Source organism: Lutra lutra, chromosome 10 (genome assembly GCF_902655055.1).
Source record: "Lutra lutra chromosome 10, mLutLut1.2, whole genome shotgun sequence".
Lineage (NCBI taxonomy): Eukaryota > Metazoa > Chordata > Mammalia > Carnivora > Mustelidae > Lutra > Lutra lutra.
In genome coordinates, this window is record NC_062287.1 from 55889313 (window position 1) to 55908945 (window position 19633).

At 42.8% G+C, this 19633-nt stretch overlaps 1 protein-coding gene across 5 annotated transcripts in view; it reads left to right on the forward strand.

The window, feature by feature from the left end:
* The window catches only part of P4HA3 (prolyl 4-hydroxylase subunit alpha 3), a 41725-nt gene that overhangs the window by 10211 nt on the left and 11881 nt on the right, over positions 1-19633 (forward strand). For 4 of the 5 annotated variants that reach the window (XM_047690336.1, XM_047690332.1, XM_047690334.1 and 1 more), the window contains 6 exons: positions 2938-3087; positions 10369-10420; positions 12327-12490; positions 12733-12909; positions 17255-17319; positions 18866-19025. In XM_047690336.1, the coding sequence (XP_047546292.1) occupies positions 2938-3087; positions 10369-10420; positions 12327-12490; positions 12733-12909; positions 17255-17319; positions 18866-19025 (768 nt within the window). The remainder of the gene's footprint in view (positions 1-2937; positions 3088-10368; positions 10421-12326; positions 12491-12732; positions 12910-17254; positions 17320-18865; positions 19026-19633) is intronic. The other variant, XM_047690333.1, reaches the window with a different exon arrangement.

Here is a 19633-nt window from a genome sequence, read left to right on the forward strand (position 1 = left end):
AGTATACTACATGCTGTTGATCCAGTCTACTAGGAATGGATACTTGCACTGTTTCCAGCCTGGGCTACTGTGAATAAAGCTGCTATTAACATTCTTGTCTTTCTGTGAACAATTGTTTTTATTTCTCTGGGAGTGGTCTTGCCGGGTCAAAGAAGAAGCTTCAATAATTCTTAACTTGTGGCCAAATTTATTTCATCTACACATCTCTAATTTCCTCCTCCATGGATTATTTTAAAGCAGACCAGCCTTTCTAGTTTCTGAAATTCTTAGTTGTCTAATTGTACTATGCCACGGTCATGTCTATTGACTCTTGCTCATGACTGATTATTTCCTGATATGATTTATTATGTTTGTGAGCTTATTTTTAGCAGGATTTCTTTCCCCATCTAGAAGAATCTCTGTGACTGGAGTTGTGGGAATATCACTCCAAAGTGTTCTGGGTTTTCTTTTTCCAGTACTCTGGTGGTATCACTGGCCTTACATTCCTTTTTTTTTTTTTTTTTTGGAGTACATTATATCTATGTGATTTATTTATTTTATAATAGAAAGTTTGTGCCTTTGACCCCCTTCACCCATTTCACTCTCCCCCTACTTCCCACCTCTGGCAACCAGTCTGTTCTCTGTATCTATAGGCTCGGGTTTTTGTTATTGTGTTTTTATTTTAGATTCCACGTTTAAGTGAGATCGTATGGTATTTGTCTTTCTCTGTCTAACTTACTTCACTTAGCGTAATACCCTCAAGGTCCATCCATGTTGTTGCAAGTGGCAACTTTCCATTTTTAGGGCTGAATAATATTTCATCGTGTGTGTGTGTGTGTGTGTGTGTGTGTGTGTGTGTGTGTGTGTGACATTTCTTTATCCATTCATCCATCAATGGACACTTAAGTTGTTTCCATATCTTGACTGTTGTAAATAATACTGGCAATGAACATGGAGGTGCATATCTTTTTGGGTTAGTGTTTCCATTTTATTTAGATAAATACTACAAGTGGAATTGGTAGATCAAAAGGTACTTCTGTTTTTGATTTTTTGAGGAACCTCCATATTATTTTCCACATTGGCTGTGCCAATTTATGTTCCTGCCAACAGTCCATAGCACTATTGCTCTACATCCTTGCCAGCACAATTTCTTGTCCTTTTATAATAGCTACTCTAACAGGCAAGAGGTGATATCTCATTGTGGTTTTGATTTGCACTGACCTTAGATCCATTATGATATTGATTTCTTGGCCTGGAGTTTCCTGAGCTATATGAATAATGCAGATTCAAACCCTAAACTCACATGAAACATAGGCTCAAGACTGTGAATATTTTAAGGAGACATTTTGCTTCCCCTGAACAATATCCAGACAGAAACAAACCAGTTTTCTTGACTCTTTGCAACAATGGGTAGATTTTTTCTGGTCTACCTTTCCTTTAAGGTATAGATTTTCGTGGATTTCAGTTTTATGAGTGTGTCTTTGTTCTAGTCCCTAGGTTTGGGAGGTGTAAGGGGGGGGGGCTCCTGTGGGCAGTATAACCAAATTTTGCTAAGTACTGGGATTACTAACACTGCCCCCATCCTAAGCAGCTTCAGCATCTGCTCTTAAGCTCATTGCTGAGGTTTTTAGCTCCTTTTTCGTTTCTGGTACCTGGGTATTTTCCATTCTTTCTTGAAAATATATCATAAAATATTTGTTATATTTTATTCAAAAGTTCCAAGTCTTTTTTCTTGGAATGATTCCAGTTATCTCAATCTACCATATTTTTGGGACTTTGGAAAATTTAAACAAATTGTTAACTTAGCAGAAAAAGTTCAGTCATTTTGGCTCTCATTCTTCAACTCAACCTTTTTACATAAACAGGAAAAATAAGGATCAGAGAAATAACATGGCAGATGAATGGCAGACCTGGAAGAAAAGCTGATTTACTGTTTTAGACTGCAGACTTTCAGTACCTCTAGGATCTGCCCTATCTTTTTGCCGGTCAGAAGTTAGAGTAGAATTAGAATTTTTTGTAAGAGTGCTTCCAACTCTGTGATTTTATAATTCCATGCTGTCTCCAACATCTACTTCCAGGAAATTCCACCTGCAGTGCTGGAATTCTAGTTAACTGTAAGCTGTTAAAAGACAGGAGCAAGCTCTAGTACACCTTAGCACATTCCCGCCTTCCAACATTTAATATAGAAAAAAGTCACTGGGCTGTTCGAACATTCCCGTGAGGGTCTAATACATTGTGTTGCAATTATTGATTTACTCTTGTGCCCCTCATATGACTATAAGCTCTTTAAGGTCAGGGATCACCAGATACACTGCAAATACTCAGTAAATATTGAATAAATAAATGAGTGAATTCAGTCAATTTCTCGCATTGCTACCGGCAGTATCTTCTTAAAAGCCTGACACTCACAACTCTAATTAACTTAGTCCATGCTACCTTTTGAAGTTCATTTCTTGCTTCTCCTCACCTTAAGCTATAACACAGTGTCTAACTTGAACACAAGTTGCTTTTGGCTCTGTTTCTGCTATTCCCTTACTTTAAAATGTTCTTCCTCTCAATCTCTGCTCATTGAAATCCTTTTCTTTCTTCAGGGGAAGCCTACCTCAGATGCCACTTCTTCCATGAAGCCTTCTGAAATTCCCAAGTCTCTCCCTTCTCTGCCTCTATGACATATTATGCATTTTTCCTTTGAATATTGGTGCATTTCCCAGTATTACAGTTAACTGAGTTCATATCTCTCTTCTCCCATATTATAAGTTCCTTAAATGCAAGAACCCTTGTGTCTTCGCTACATCTAGAACAATGCATTGGATATAATGGATGGTTGATAAATTGAATTTAAATGAATTTGAGATGAAAACTTGCCTGCTTGTGTTCTATAGGCCCTCTTACTCTTTGTCATTTCCTTTCCTCTACCTGTGGATTCAGGCTTAATGATGGTACTTATGTTACCTGCAGGTGGCGTATGACATGGGGGATTACTACCATGCCATTCCATGGCTGGAGGAGGCTGTTAGTCTCTTCCGAGGATCTTATGGAGAATGGAAGACAGAGGATGAGGCAAGTCTAGAGGATGCCTTGGATCACTTGGCCTTTGCCTATTTCCAGGTAGGGGAGTAAGAGAGGCTCACTACTTTTATCACAACAAATATAGTGCTTTATATCTGCTTGACAATTTCCTACACATTTTCATGTCTCAATTTATTTCATCTTCCCAACAGGACCAAATGTGAGTCAAGCAGGGCAGTTGTTTTATTATTTCCATATTTCACATGTGAGTAAACTAAATCTCCAAAAAATTCCTAACTTGTCACGAAGTTCATAGAGCTGGGATTAGTGCCCAAGTCTGTCTTACTCTTAGTCTGGTGCTCTTTCCAGCGCCTTGACTGCTTTAAAACCATCGTCTTCTGTGTAGGAGGCAGGCTCCCCAACCTGTGGTGCAGCAGGGGCATTGACAAATGTCTAACGGGTTCATAGTTGATGTAGAGCACTCTTTTACGCTGTCAGCAGCTCCTGTCTTCTCACAGGTGTTCTGTCATGATATTTCCAATATCCAAGGAATAAGTTTGATTGTTATGGTAGGGGCCCAGGGCAGGCTGTCCCAATATGGGCCACTTTGGCATAAAGATTATTTTGAGTTAAAAGTAATCAAAACCCAGCAGATGCAGGAAAAGCACTCTGCCTCCTTGCAACTGCCAAGTTTATGTTGGAAAGGAGAGTCTGTAACAGGCAAAAAGCTATTAACAGAGACTCCCCTTGACCTAAGAACTCTGCACAATAGGGCAACCATGTTTCTCCAAACATCTCCCTTCACCTTCTTGCTGATGAACTTTCTCCCCCTTGTGTCCTCTGACTCTACCCTTCTTAACTCATAGAAGCTTCATGTTGCCTCACTGTCTTTAGAATTTTGTGTCTATGTGGATTCCCCATACATGTGCCTACTACATTTGATTTTCTCCTGTTAATCTGTCTCATGTCAATTTAATTCTATGTCCAGCTAGAAGGACCATGGGCAGATTATCCTCTCCCATCTGCAGCTGAGTCCAACTGTAACTATGACTAGTGTCTGGCTGTTGAGCTGGTGTCACTGGTTCGTAGTGACGCTCAGCGCCTCCTCCAGGGATTGCTTTTCCTTGGCACTTGACCTATGAGCTGTTGTAGATCCTCTCGTGGAAGCTCATTTCCCTGAGTAGGGCGATCTGCCATCCTTTTATATAGCTAATCTGTTTCCCACCAGAATTGTATAGTCTTCAAGAATAAGCTGGAAATATAGTTTACAGAGCCAATTCCTTAGAGTTTCCAAAGCTAATAAACCATTTCTGCTCCCTACGTTCCTTTCTCTTTCCCCATTTTCCTGAGAAAAGGGAGGAGGACATGGGTGGTCCAAACCCACATGTTGCTGCCAAAACCGATTTATTCTCAGAGTAGCAAATGGGCCTGTGCCTTTCATGGAAGTTCCTGGTAAGTGGGTCTTTGTTGTAAGACTTTCCAGCGTGCTCTTCCTAATGCATCTGCTCAATTGCTCTGTATTAAAGCTCTAATAGAATCACTGTAGTACAACAAAGGCAAGAAGAAATTGGGTTTTAATAGAGGAAGAAAACAGAATTGACCCAGAGACTAGGTGAAGATGAACTCAAGCAGCTTACCCTGAGAGACAGAGCTTCAAATGCAGCGCCTGAGGACTGGTTTTGGCTTTTTTACCCTCTGATGACTCAGGTTTCTCCTCCGCTCACTGGTAGACTCTCCCTTTCCACAATTGTGCTTTGTCTGGTAATTTTTATTCACCTCACAAGGCATAGCTCAAATGTCACCTACTTATGAAGACTTCCTCAATTCTCCTCAGACTTCTCAGACTCCTTTGTGCTCTTACAGCACATTTTTTTATACAACAGTAATAGAACACATCGGGCATTGTCTCATAGACAGTTATGGTCCCTTTTTAGCCCTTATAAATTTGGGATAGTTGTCCCTCTGTGGATCTTTCATTATCATATAAAATATGTGATATATAATTATACTATGAAAATATTATATGTAATATATAATATCATATAACATATAATACTTATATAATAGTTTTCCATGATATATTTTAGTAAAAAATTATTTCAGTAATTTTTTTTTTTTAAGATTTTATTTATTTATTTGTCAGAGAGAGTGAGGGAGAGCAAGCGAGCACAGGCAGACAGAATGGCAGGCAGAGGCAGAGGGAGAAGCAGGTTCCCTGACAAGCAAGGAGCCCGATGCAGGACTCGATCCCAGGACGCTGGGATCATGACCTGAGCCGAAGGCAGCTGCTTAACCAACTGAGCCACCCAGGCGTCCCTTATTTCAGTAATTTTGAATGAGAGAGAGTTGCGTAGTGATTAAACCACAGGCTCCGAAGTCAGACTGACCTGGATTCAAATCTTTAAAAGGTGAATAATAATGATGCTGTTAGAAAGTGGGGGAGCAGGAAGTAATTCTTTAATCTTCTGAGCACTTGGCTGAGACATCCTTGCAATAAAAAACAGATTAATAAGAGGAAAAATACACGCGAGGTGAGGCGGAAGAATGAGAAACTCCTTGAAGTGGCCTAAGCCTCCACCTTAAATACCATTTCCAGCTAAATACAGTAGAAAGAAAAGTATGGGGAGAAGCCAATTTTGGGGGGTTACCAGGAAATGCCAACAAGGGTAAGGTTGTTATGCAGATTTAAGTGAGCTTTCTCCATTGATAAGATTCTTTTGTGATTCAAGGGGCCTGAGTGATAGTTGGTTAAGTGGCTGACTCTTGGTTTCACCCCCTGTGGTAATCTCAGGGTCTGAGATCAAGCTCTGTGTCAGCCTCCATGCTGGGTGTGGAGTCTACTTGAGCCTTCTCTCCATTTCCTTCTGCCCCCGCCCTCCCACTCACACACGCTCTCTCTCTCTCTCTCTAAAATAAATAAATATACCTTAAAAAAAAAAAGATTCTCTTGTGATTCAGAGTCATCCTTCTTTTCCAGGTACACAGAGGGAGACACAAATGGAGGACTCCTTTATAAATACAAATTTCTCTCACAAAAGGGTAGCTTCTCTGGTTTTCAGAGCTTCTCCTATGTCTGCCATTTCTCAAAATAGTTAGCTCAAAATAATCCTTATGCCAAAGAGGCATATTTTGGGGTGGCTTATTTTGCTCTCCTTCAATGCTCACCTCAAAGGGTTGTCATGAGGAATAAATGAGCTAATACATGTAAAGCCCTTAACACTGTTCGTGACATGGGCACTCAACAAATGTAAGCTATTATTATATTATACACTACAAGCGTACATTCACCTTGTTCATGTAACATTATATAGTGTACACATTCCATTCAAAAATAACTTTTTTCGGGGCGCCTGGTTGGCTCAGTGGGTTAAGCCACTGACTTTGGCTCAGGTCATGATCTCGGGGTCCTGGGATCGAGTCCCACATCGGGCTCTCTGCTCAGCAAGAAGCCTGCTCCCCTCTCTCTCTCTCTCTCTGCCTTCCTCTCCGTCTACTTGTGATCTCTCTCTGTCAAATAAATAAATAAAATCTTTAAAAAAAAATAACTTTTTTCTTTTTTCCTTTTTTTTTTTTTTAAAGACTTTCTTCATTCATTTGAGAGAGAGAGAGCACAAGCAGGTAGAGGAGCAGAGGGTAAAGGATAAGCAAACTCCCCAATGAGCAGGGAGCCCGATGTGGAGCTTGATCCCAGAACCCTAGGATCATGACCTGAGCCAAAGGCAAATGCTTAACTGAGTCACCCAGGTGCCCCAAATGTAGCTTTGTTCTTGATAAAATCTAATTTTATCTCATGAAAGAGCCCTTGAGTTTAAAAATACGTAAAGTTGTATTTTAGTTCTCTTCATCTCAAAAGAATTTGAAAAGCCATAACCTTGAGTTAATAATCTGATGTTACCAATACATTACTTAAGTATTCCTCTGTTAAGTATTGAACAGAGTAACTAATGGATTAAATAACTGCAAACAATCTATATGTATAGGTCATCTGTGATATAGCTTTTAGGTAGAATAAAATGCAGCTATTAAAAATGTGGTCTCGGGGCACCTGGGTGGCTCAGTGGGTTAAAGCCTCTGCCTTCAGCTCAGGTCATGATCCCAGGGTCCTGGGATCGAGCCCCACATCGGGCTCTCTGCTCAGCAGGGAGCCTGCTTCCTCCTCTCTCTGACTGCCTCTCTGCCTACTTGTAATCTCTGTCAAATAAATAAATAAAATCTTTAAAAAAAAATGTGGTCTCTATATACAAGAAAATAGTATTCAGCCTTAGGAAAGAAGGAAATTCTTAGGGGTGCCTGGGTGGCTCAGTCAGTTAAGCATTTGCCTTTGGCACAGGTCATAGTCTTGTGGTTCTGTGATTGAGCCCAGTGTCAGGCTCTGTATTCAGCATGGAGTCTGCTTCTCCTTCCCCCTCTCCCTCTGTGCATGCTCTCTCTCTCTCAAATAAATAAATAAATAAAATCTTTAAAAAAAAAAAAAAGGAAATTCTGACACATGAGGACAACTTTGAGGATATTATACTAAATGAAATAAGCCAGTCACAAAAAGACAAATACTGTATGATTGCACTTATATGAAGTATCCAGAGGAATCAAATTTATAGAGACAGAAAGTAGAATGGTGGTTACCGGGGACTAAAGGAAGGGGGCAATTGAGAGTTGTTTGTTGGGTCCAGGGTTTCAGATTTGCAAGATGGAAAAATTCTGGAGATTGACTGCACAACAATGTGAATGTAGTTAACATAACCAAACTGTACACTTAGAGATGGTTAAGATGGTAAATTTATGTTGTGAGGTTTTTTTTTAAGATTTTTAAAATTTATTTGACAGAGATGCAGCGAGAGAGGGAACACAAGCAGGGAGAGTGGGGGAGAGAGAAGCAGTCTTCCCGCTGAGCAGGGAACCTGATGCAGGGCTTGATCCAGGACCCTGGGATCATGAGCTGAGCCAAAGGCAGACATCTGACCAACTAAACCACGGGGGCGCCCTGAAACATGAATTTTTAGCACAGAACAATGAAATGACCAGAAGGATATAAGATTCTATTAGTTCGTCATCATTCCTTGGTGCCCAGGACGGGGTGGCAGCCCACCTACACTGGGTTCTTTCCCCCAGTTTATCTGGAAAGCCCATGTTGTTGTTGTTTTTGAGAATCATGGATATATTTAAGAGAGAGAGAGAGGAAAAGAGCATTAGTGGGAGGGTCAGAGAGAGATGGAGAGAATCTCAAGCAGACTCCATACTCAGTGTGGAGCCGCTTGAAGGGTTCAATCTCATGACCATAGATCACAGCCTGAGCCAAAACCAAGAGTCGTACACTTAACCAAATGCGTCACTCAAGTGTCCCTAAGTTGTGTGTTTCTTACCACAGTTAAAATATGCCATCTCTGAAGACTATGAAATGATATAAAAAGTCCCCCTGATGACAATGTAGAATAAAACAATCAGGATATGAAAATGTGTAACAAATGTGAATGTGTATATGCTCTATGTCATCTAAAGTGCTTGGAGCCCCTGGGTTTCAACAGACCATTTCTTTTTTTGTCTCTTATGTTTCATAGTGTGCTTATTGTTGCTTTTGTCATTAAACATGAATTTTTTTTAAAGGCTTTGTTTATTTGAGAGAGTGAGCACAAGCAGGGGGAGCAGCAGAGGGAGAGGGAGAAGCAGGCTCCCTGCTGAGCAGGGAACCCGATGCAGGGCTTGATCCCAGAACCCTGGGATCATGACCTGAGCCAAAGGCAGACATCTGACCAACTAAACCACGGGGGCGCCCTGAAACATGAATTTTTAGCACAGAACAATGAAATGACCGGAAGGATATAAGATTCTATTAGTTCGTCATCATTCCTTGGTGCCCAGGGCAGGGTGGCAGCCCACCTACACTGGGTTCTTTCCCCCAGTTTATCTGGAAAGCCCCTGTGTACTTCTGAACATGTGTAGCTCAAGGTCAAATGGCAGTGGCAAGGAGAGGTCATTACTATGCAGTGGGAATGTTTCAGGTTTAGTTCTTCCTTTGGCTCCCTCCTGCTACCTTCGTAGACTATAGGAAGGACTGAGCCTGGAGAACAAATTATATTTTTACTAGGGTTTTTTATAGTTTCATGTTAAATTTAATAATGAAATATACCAAAATAACACCACCTTCCAGTTATGTGGTTTTGCATGCTTTAAGATTTGAGGCACTTTAAGAAAGTTTATTTTCATTTATGTTTCTACCTTCCCTGGTAAGGGTGGGAATGAGTCATTTGTAAAATGAGGACACTGAGGAGACCTGAGTTGCATTAGGGGTGAAAATGCTGAATTAGAACCGAGAACCTCTACATTTCTAGTCTGCTGCTCATTTCAGTGAGTCTTATTGTCTAGTGGTAAGAGTATTTTATAGTTTGTTTTTGTTTTTGTTTTTGTTTTTGTTTTCAGCATAACAGTATTCCTTGTTTTTGCACCACACCTCATGCTCCATGCAATCCATGCCCCCTCTAATACCCACCACCTGGTTCCCCCAACCTCCCACACCCCTGCCGCTTCAAACCCCTCAGATTGTTTTTCAGAGTCCATAGTCTCTCATGGTTCACCCCCCTTCCAATTTCCCCCAACTCCCATCTCCTCTCTAACTCCCCTTGTCCTCCATGGTATTTGTTATGCTCCACAAATAAGTGAAACCATATGATAATTGACTTTCTCTGCTTGACTTATTTCACTCAGCACAATCTCTTCCAATCCTGTCCATGTTGCTACAAAAGTTGGGTATTCATCCTTTCTGATGGAGGCATAATACTCCATAGTGTATATGGACCACATCTTCCTTATCCATTCGTCCGTTGAAGGGCATCTTGGTTCTTTCCACAGTTTGGCAACCGTGGCTATTGCTGCTATAAACATGGGGGTACAGATGGCCCTTCTTTTCACTACATCTGTATCGTTGGGGTAAATACCCAGTAGTGCAATTGCAGAGTCATAGGGAAGCTCTATTTTTAATTTCTTGAGGAATCTCCACACTGTTCTCCAAAGTGGCTGCACCAACTTGCATTCCCACCAACAGTGTAAGAGGGTTCCCCTTTCTCCACATCCCCTCCAACACATGTTGTTTCCTGTCTTGTTAATTTTGGCCATTCTAACTGGTGTAAGGTGGTATCTCCATGTGGTTTTAATTTGAATCTCCCTGATGGCTAGTGATGATGAACATTTTTTCATGTGTCTGATAGCCATTTGTATGTCTTCATTGGAGAAGTGTCTGTTCATATCTTCTGCCCATTTTTTGATATGATTATCTGTTTTGTGTGTGTTGAGTTTGAGGAGTTTTTTTTTTAGTCCATTTAATGATTTGGTCAAAGAAGATATCCTCAGTGTGGCTAACGCCTCCTTTTCTTTCTTTTTGTTTTATAGGCTGGCAATGTTTCGTGTGCCCTCAGCCTTTCCCGAGAGTTTCTTCTCTACAGTACGTAATGATAGAAGATCAATGAGCCACGACTCTGATTCACTGGGAAATCCCTTCTGCTCCTGGCCCTTAATCCCTGCAAGGAAAAGACAGCTATGTGTTTTTATTTCTCTAATTTTATAATCCAAGCCACATTTCTAATTTTGGATTGAATCTTACTTAGCTACTGATCAATATATCAGGGGGAAGTTTTTTGGTTTGTGGGAAAATGCTAAGGAGGTATCAGTCTGTCCCTTTCCTCTTCCACTCGCAGCCAGGTATACATTAGTGCTGCTCCAGTGGGGAACAAGGCCAGGACTGGGCGCGCATGAAGTCAGTGAGAGCTGTGTGTGTAAGGGGAGTGACTCCGTGGGATTACTTATTTTGGCTGTTTCCACAGAGATATCAGTTCTTCCCTTTAAACCAGAGCTCGCTTGGCCATCAAGCACCCTGCTCGGTTAGTGCAGGGTTCAGCTTCGACCCTTCTCACACAGCACATCACCAGAGTAGAACAGGAGCAAGATTTCCCAGCCTAGTTCTCTGCTTGGATATTTTTAGTTAAAATTTTGGTGGAAGCTGGCTTCCCAGGTTTTCCTTTAATAAGATACTGAGATACTAAAGTAAGTAAGTAATCACTGTGATATTTTAATATTTATAAAGTGTTTCACATAGGACTTCACAGTTGTATGTATTTATTGCTTTTTAATGAATCCATTTAGTAACATTATTCTATTCTGGAAACTGGGCAAACAGTAAGATGCGGAAGTAGCCATATGGTCTGGAGACATGTGGGCAATTACTACAGGCAAAATGATAACCCAGCCCTTCTTTATTTCTTTATGTTTGGCTATTAAAATTTCTGCCTGTCCCAGAGAACCCAAACCATGTGCAGTTATAGGTGGAATAGGACAAAGCAAATTAAAATTACCAGTTCTATTTCTGGTTTTGTAGTATTTTCACTGGGGTTTTGGGGTCATTACTTCTATTCTCCCTAACTTCATTTTGCCTCTTGTTACAAAAAAAATTGGTAACTTTTGCTAGGGGTGTGGTGGTGGTAGTTAGAGGCACACTGAGCTCCTCAGAGAACGATGCTTTGGGATCATTAGAACAATCTAGCACATCCTTCTGAGAGGCACTAAAACTCAGGCACAGAGGCTAGCAGGCCATGGGTAGCTGCCAGCCCATGGACCTCTTATAGCCACAGTGGGCACCAACAGGTGGGCACAGATAAGACACAAGACCCCAGGGGGAACTCAGGCTAGAACCAAAGCCTAGAACCCCTCTGTCTCACCCTGCACTGCTCTGTATGTAGGCCAGTTGGGAATTTTGAAGGATCTCATAGTCTGGGAAATGGATTAGCTTTCACTGCTCTAGGGAAGAATAGGTTGGGTCTCTCTGCTTTAGGCTCTGGCTCTCTGGACTTCTCTTTCATGGCATTTATGGGTTTCATTGTGAGTAGTTATTTAATGTAGCTTTTCTCCATCAGGCTCCAAACTCTGGGAGGTTAGCCTCTAACACAGTACTCAGTACCTTGTAGATTTTCACTGAAGATTTATTGAATGGGTAAATGAATAAAGGAAGGAAGAAAGGAATGAGTTAGGAAGCTTCTTCCTAATACATAAAACTTACCATCACACTATCCTAGAGCTGCCATCCTTATGATCCCTTGATCTAACAGTGTTAAGTACCTCTTTCCTTCCCAAAGTCCTTTGCACCCTCAGATCTACTGGACCTAACTCGATCTTTCTTAATACAGGTACTCTTCTGGGAGTGAGGGCCTTATATCCTCCTGTGGATGGACACGGGAGCTTTTCAGGGTGGCCATTGGCTGGTTGTGTGTGACTGGGAAGCTATAGGAAACCTTGGCAACACTCCCTGAGACCATTGTTTGTTAATCTGTATTATCCCCTGCTCTGATTTCTTCCAGGCCCAGATAATAAGAGGGTGGCCAGAAATGTGTTGAAATATGAAAGACTTTTGGCAGAGAGCCCCAACCAGGTGGCAGCTGAGGCTGTCATCCAGAGGCCCAATGTTCCCCACCTGCAGACCAGAGACACCTACGAGGGGTTATGTCAGACCCTGGGATCCCAGGTAGGATTCCTCAGGGAAAGAGAAAAGGGGGAATAGGCTTACCCAGAGAAAGAGAAGGTAGCATTGGAATGATGTGAGGGGAAAAGGCTGATGGATTAGAAATGTAAAGCTCATTTGGACAGCATCAGAGTGACCACATTCTCAATCTCCCACATACCAGTTTTTTTATGCCATAGTTCCCTACATTGGCTTCTTCTCCTAAACCCTTCATCTCTTATACTGACTCTAGTTTTTCCTTCCAGCCTATTCACTACCAGATCCCTAGCCTTTACTGCTCCTATGAGACAAACTCAAGCCCCTACCTGCTGCTCCAGCCCATCCGGAAGGAGGTCATCCACTTGGAACCCTATGTTGTTCTCTACCATGACTTTGTCAGTGACGTGGAGGCTCAGAAGATTAGAGGGCTTGCAGAACCGTGGGTGAGTAACCCCAAAGCCTGCCAAGAGCTTTGCTTTGTGTCATCACATGCCTGGAGTTCAGGAATGTGAGAACAGTCAGCCTGAACAACTATATGCTTTACCAGTCCAGGAATTCAGAATGCCAGCCCTTCCATAAAACAAATCAATGGTGAAAAAAAATCACAGAAGTCATTGCTTTTGGAGGCAGGGGATTGGCTGGGGAAAGGGACAAGGGCATTTTCTGGGATGTTGAAAATGTGCTCTCAATATCTTGTTAGGGATGTGGAGTACATAGCTGTGTACATTTGTGAAAATTCAGCAAATGGTACACTTGAGATCTGTGCATATCATTATATGTCAATATAACCTAAAAAAGATCAAAAGGATCCCTCCTCCCCAATGTCAATCATTCCACATAATGGGTAGAAATTTTTTTTTTTTTTAAATGGGGGAAGTGGTGGACAAGGAGTGATATCCTAGTGCAAATTTACAGAATTTCAGAGAGGAAAGATTATCTAGTTTAGCTAGATTATTTTGTTAAAGAGGAAACTGAGGCCCAGAGAGGGAAAGGGACTTGATGGAGGTCAGGCAGGTAGCTGGAGCCAACCCTGGAACTTAGTACATTGATGGCTGCTCTGTTATTCTGCCTTCTCGTGTCGCCTTAGGCTAAGTTATGGTCAGTAACAAATAGCCCCCACATCTCAGACACAACAACAACAAAGTTTTGCTGCTTACTTACACTATGTGTCTGTCTTGGGCTGGCTGCAGTTGGAGGGGCAGAACGGTCTTCACTTGGAGACCCAGCCTGACAGAGCCGCCTATATTTGGGACATCTCCAGTCTGACAGGAGACAAAGACAGAGATGGCAAACTACCAGCTGGCTCCTAAAGCTTCTGCCTCTGCCCTGTCTCATTGGTTGAGACAAAGCTTGGGGCCACCGCTGCAGTCAACAGGGAGAGTGTGTCTAATGCTCCTACAGGGAAGGTTCTTCGAGCTGCGGTGCCAACCTTGATGCCAAGGGGAAGAGGACATTTAATCCCTGCCCAGGAAGGATGGCAGATATTTAGAAAAATAACACGCCGACCTCATCAGTGTAAGCATGCTGCCTCTTTAGATGGCTGTTTCAGAATTCCTTATGTCATCATGCCCTTGAGGGTGCCCTGTTCATCCAAGTGGTCGTTTGGTCACTTGTCAACAGAACTGAGCCTGCTGTGCACCAGACACTGTACCGAGTGCGGGACATTCGCAGAGATATACTACTGGCCCTTTTCCTGTAGGAGCTCACAGCATAATGGGGGAAAACAGATATTTACAGTCCGCGGTGCTAGGCGCCCTAGTAGAGGTGTGTGCAGGGAGCTGTGCGTGCTATAGCGGCAACAAAAAATGAGCCTTCCTGTGAGGGAAAGGCAGATGGGTGAAGAGCAGATGGGAAGGGAGGGAAAAACAGAAGGCTTCCCGGTGGATGTGAAATTCATCAGAGTAACAGGGTGGCAAAGGGTATGGGAGGAAGACGAAACAATACGTGCAAAGACCCCACATGCGGTGCGTTCAGAGAACGGGGTGCAGGTTGCTGGCGCAAGCGTGCAAGGGTTGGGGTGGGAGGTGATCAGAGATGAGGATAAATGGGGAGACACAGTCAGGAAGTGTCATAAGTACTGTGCTGGGGAGCTTGGATTTTATCCCGGAGGCAGCGGGGAGCTCTTGGACAGTTTAAACAGGAGATTGGCATGATCAGGCCTGTTGATTTTAAGGAAGATTCTGACAATAGACATGGATTGGAGGGATAAGAGTAGCAATAGTCATCTCATCCAGGAGCCCCTCCAGTGAGGTCTGGAATCTTTGTGCAATTTTTGAGAGCATTAAGCTCCACTGGTCAATTGGAACAAAATATCTTCAACAGCTTTGACATCTCAGTGAGCCAGTGGTAGTATTTGGCCAGCAGCTACTTTTTCCTTAGAACAACTCTGTTGTCATGGTAGCAGGACAGGCAGCCCACCCTGTCCGGTGGGACAGGACAAATAGACGGACACGCAGTCCGTCGGGGCCAGGTCGTCTATTTGGCAGACAAAGACTTTGTCACTCTCCCTCTGCCCAGAAGCTGATGTGGAGACGTTGCTCTCTGTCTGGTCTTGGGCTTTGCCGGGAATAAGCCTCGGCTGAGAGGGTGGGGCTGCCGCATGGAAACTAAATTCAACCCAAGCCACTGAAGCCTCCTCTCCTGAGGCTTGAATTTATTCCATATGCTTCCCATCCCAGACACTGCTCTCTTGTCACTTCTCCCTCTATCCACATCCCACCCATTCTTAAAGACTCAAGGGAAGCCTCATGCTTCTCTTTGCCCACTAGCCCCGTCACTCTCCACTTTCGTGGGTTCTTTCAGTAGGAACATTTTTTTTCAGAGCACTTCTTGGGGCCACATATAATAACCTCTCTCTTTTTTGAACTCAAAGCTTTTGTCACAAGTTGTCTGGTATTTAATTTTTTAAATTTATTCTACCATTTTTGTGTTGTCTTGTATCACTAGCTATTTCAAGAGTTAGCATCCTGTCTCCTCAACTAGATTATAATCTAGGAGGGATCATAGGCGGTCCTTGAAATGCCTCGCCCTATATTACGCCCATTGCAGCCAGAGTACTGTTTAAAAGGTTGCATCTGACCACATCAAGCCCTTGCTTTAAACCCTTGAATGTTATAAAACTCCTTGACCTGCTGCTTTTGGCCCCTCCACAGCTTGTGCCCTTGCACTTGATGCCCCAGACACATTGAACAACTTGGATCTCTATGAATGGGGCATGCTTCCCTCAACCTTTGTGCACACTCTTCTCTCTGCCTAAATCATTCTCCCCTTGGCCTCTTTTCACCTGTTTGATTCCATTTGTCTTTTGGGTATCCTGGGAAGCCTTCCTGTCCCTCATAAGGGATGAGATGTTCCTTCTTAATATTCTCTTAGTGGCCTGGACTTGTCCATTACGGCTCCATTACATGACTTATGTCTGCTCCATATGTTGTGTTTCCAGTGCCCTGCATGGTGCTCAGCACAGAGAACAACCAGTAGATATTTGTCCCCAGAAGTGAATGACTTGCTGGTGTACGATAAATAAGGGTTAAAGGAGTTAAGTCTTAATGGGGACGAGGATGGAATGGAGATTCCCTAAGATTTTTCTTTAAACCACTGATGTTACCCTAGAAGAATGTAAGGTAGCATCTCCTCTAAGAACCTCTCCTCTCTCCTCTGTGAGGGGTTCAGGGGAGGATGCTGAGTGAAGGACTAGACAGAGGCATTATCAGTTGCCTAATGATTCCCTGCATCCTGATACCATAGGAGGGTAGGCTGAAAGGAACCCCCAAGAAGGTGTTGTTCACATGCTGCATTTTATAGCTGGAGAAACAGGTTCAAGGAAACAAAGAGACTTTTCCAAATTTGTCTACCTGGTTTAGCAGCAGGAATAGTAATATGATAGACGCCCCCAAGAAGGGAAAGGGTGTGTGTCTTGTGCAGTTCATTGCCTTGTGCTCTGCTCTGATGGCATATGAAGCTCCAGGGCTGGGTCATTAAGCACAGGACTCTGGTTCAATCATTCATTCATTTGCTCTGTTCACCAATATTGAGCACCTACCCCCTGCCAGGCTTCTCTCGACTCTAGGGACATAGCACTGACAAAAGACTTGCTCTCTTGGAGCTGACATTTTGATGACAGATGCAGAAGCAGACACATCCTTATGTAAATCTTTCTCTTTCTGTACCTGGTACAGGGCCTTTGCAGTTAGAAGCCACTTTATATAAAAAGAATTTAAAATTCATATCTAGACATTCAGAACAAAATAGAAACATGTAGTGAAATTGGTTACATCGAACCTCTTTGGGACTTTTTCCCCCACATAGTCAGGGAGGTTGCAGCAAAACAGATTTTGATTCTTTGTAAGGAAGGGTTTTGTCAGAATTGTTCAGGGGAGTGGGCTACACCTGAGGGTGGAGAGTTTTTCCTCGTTGGAGGTGTTCAGTTAACATGACAAACACTAAGTGCTTACCATAGGCCAGGCCCTGTGCCACTAGGATACAAAGATGAGTGAGAAGCAGTCCCTGTTCTGACAGAACTCAGTCTCAGATGCAGAAGGGATTCAAATACCACTTTATTTTAGTTCAGCAAGCAAGGTTATTTTCAAGTCAGATTTTTTGGTCACTTACTAGCTTTTGTTTTTGAGATCAATAGCTATCACTAAATTAGTAGCATGTGCAAAATATTTTAAATTAGGGAGGAACTGGCGATTGTTAGGTTTACTTTGAAGAGGGGGCATGTCTGTGGAAATAATGGAGCCCTTCCCTTCACATCATAACTTGTACTTTCTCTTACGGCCTCCGCATCAGCTACAGAGATCTGTGGTGGCATCAGGGGAAAAGCAGTTGCCAGTGGAGTACCGCATCAGCAAAAGGTAAGAAGGGTCCTTCCATGACAGGGACTCTGGTCATACTTGCTGCCTGCCCTTGGGCCTGTGGCACAGCTGACTGAAGGTCAGCAACAGCCATTCGGAGATGCTGCTAGAGAACCCATAGTTCATGTTTATGTCTGCACATTCTTGTTGAGAGGAAGAAATTCCCACTCCCCTCACCCAAGGCTATTTCACAGGTTGTTATAGGGTCTGAGGACTTAATGAGGAGGCCCTTAGGGAAAGACTTGACAAAGCTTCTATGCTGGGATCCAGAATTAGGTGTGTAGATGTTCTCCTCACCAGGATTGCTTTTCCAGAGAATTCAGTTCTATTCCCATTTGGAATTTGACTTTATAAGGTTCCATTCCCGCCTCCTGACTCATATTCAAAGCATGACTTGCCAACATTCAGGCAAGAAGGGGGGCTGGAATCTCTGGACCTGATGGCTTCTAGAGGCAGATTCAGCTGTGAGAGCCCAGCTTTATTCTCTCTGCTCAGCTCCTGCCCCCAACCCCCTGCAGTCCTTGATTTGTATTGTAAAGACAGGACTTATGATCAGTAAGAGGATGAGTCCCCATCAGAGCCATGGGAGACCGTGACAACAGCATCTTTGGGGAGAGGCCAGACCTGAGGATGAGTGGATAGTTTTGTTTTCTGGGAAGTGAAGTGAATAATGAAAGCTTTGATTCAGAGTCATTTGGCTTAACCTTAAACTTCTTTGGTTTGGTACATTTATTGACCTTGTATACTAGGAGATATATGAAGGTCTAGAGAAAATCTGATTCTGCTTAGATTCATTGCTTTTTCTTTTCTTTCTTTCTTTCTTTTTTTTTTTTTTAAAGATTATTTACTTATTTATTTGACGGACAGAGATCACAATTAAGCAGAGAGACAGGCAGAGAGAGAGGAAGGGAAGCAGGCTCTCCGCTCAGCAGAGAGCCCGATGCGGGGCTCGATCCCAGGACTCTGGGATCATGACCTGAGCCGAAGGCAGAGGCTTTAACCCACTGAGCCACCCAGGCGCCCCTAGATTCATTGCTTTTAAGGGAGTAGATGGTATTATTCTCTTTACTTTCCAGGTGAAGAACCTGAGACCCCCACTGCCTCCTCTTTTTTTCCCTGCCATCACTCTGTATCCCTTTGAATTTTGGTTCTGTCTTCACAACTTCACTGGAACTGGTCTTCAGAGGTCACCAGTGAACTTGTCACCAAATCACTTTCCTGCCCATGAACCTTCACTTACTATCTACTACCCACAAAGACCAGTTTTATGACCACGGCATCCTCAGCTTTTTACGTTATGTCCTGAACATACTTTTCCAGCCTTGTCTCCTATTACTTCTTTCATAGACAAAATGCTCCCACACTTGTACAGACTGAATATTGTTATACCTCCATGTCTGTGCTTATGCTCTTTCTTCAGCCTGCCTGCCTTCCTTTCTTCCTTCCTTCCATCCTTCTTTCCGGCAGTTGATACAACTCATTCATTCACAGACATAGTCATTTCTGGCATCAAATCATTGATGCTACAACCCGTGGTGTGTTTTAGTGCCTGGCTGAAGGACACCGTTGACCCCCTGCTGGTGACCCTTGACCATCGCATTGGTGCCCTCACAGGACTTGATGTCCAGCCTCCCTATGCAGAGTATCTCCAGGTGGTGAATTATGGAATTGGCGGTCACTATGAACCTCACTTTGACCATGCTACGGTAACTATGGGGTCAGTGATCAATCTCCTGTGGTCGGGAGCCAGGGTATTATTTATTTCTCTAAGGCAGAGCCCTTATAATGCTCTCAGGGAATAGCAAGTGAAATCTTAGAACAAAGGCTCTTGTTCCAGGAAGGTCTGAAAACCTTGGTTTCAAGCTGATTGCTGCTGACTCATTTCCTTTTGGGCCACCAGCCCCCCTTTCTAAAATTTGCTAGTGGGAAGAAGAATGTGGCCTGTCATGGAGTCTTCTGTCTCACTTCACCCAGGAACTTCCCAGTGAAGATTGTCCTTCTTCCAGTCACTTTCTTTTTCTCATCATCTCAACTGCCCATTTTTGTTGATGTGTGCTTAGCAAATAATTTTTGAGGATTCTAAGGTGTCCCCAAAATTGATCTGTAGATTCAACCCAAACTTTATCAAAATTATCAGTCTTATTTTTATAGAAATTAATAAGCTGATCCTAAAATGTATATGGAAATGCAAAGGACCCAGGACAGCCAAAATTTTGAAAAACAACAAAGTTGGAGGATACACACTACTTGATTTCAAAATGTAATATAGATCTACAGTAATGTGGTATTGCTATAAGGGCCATGTGGTATTGCT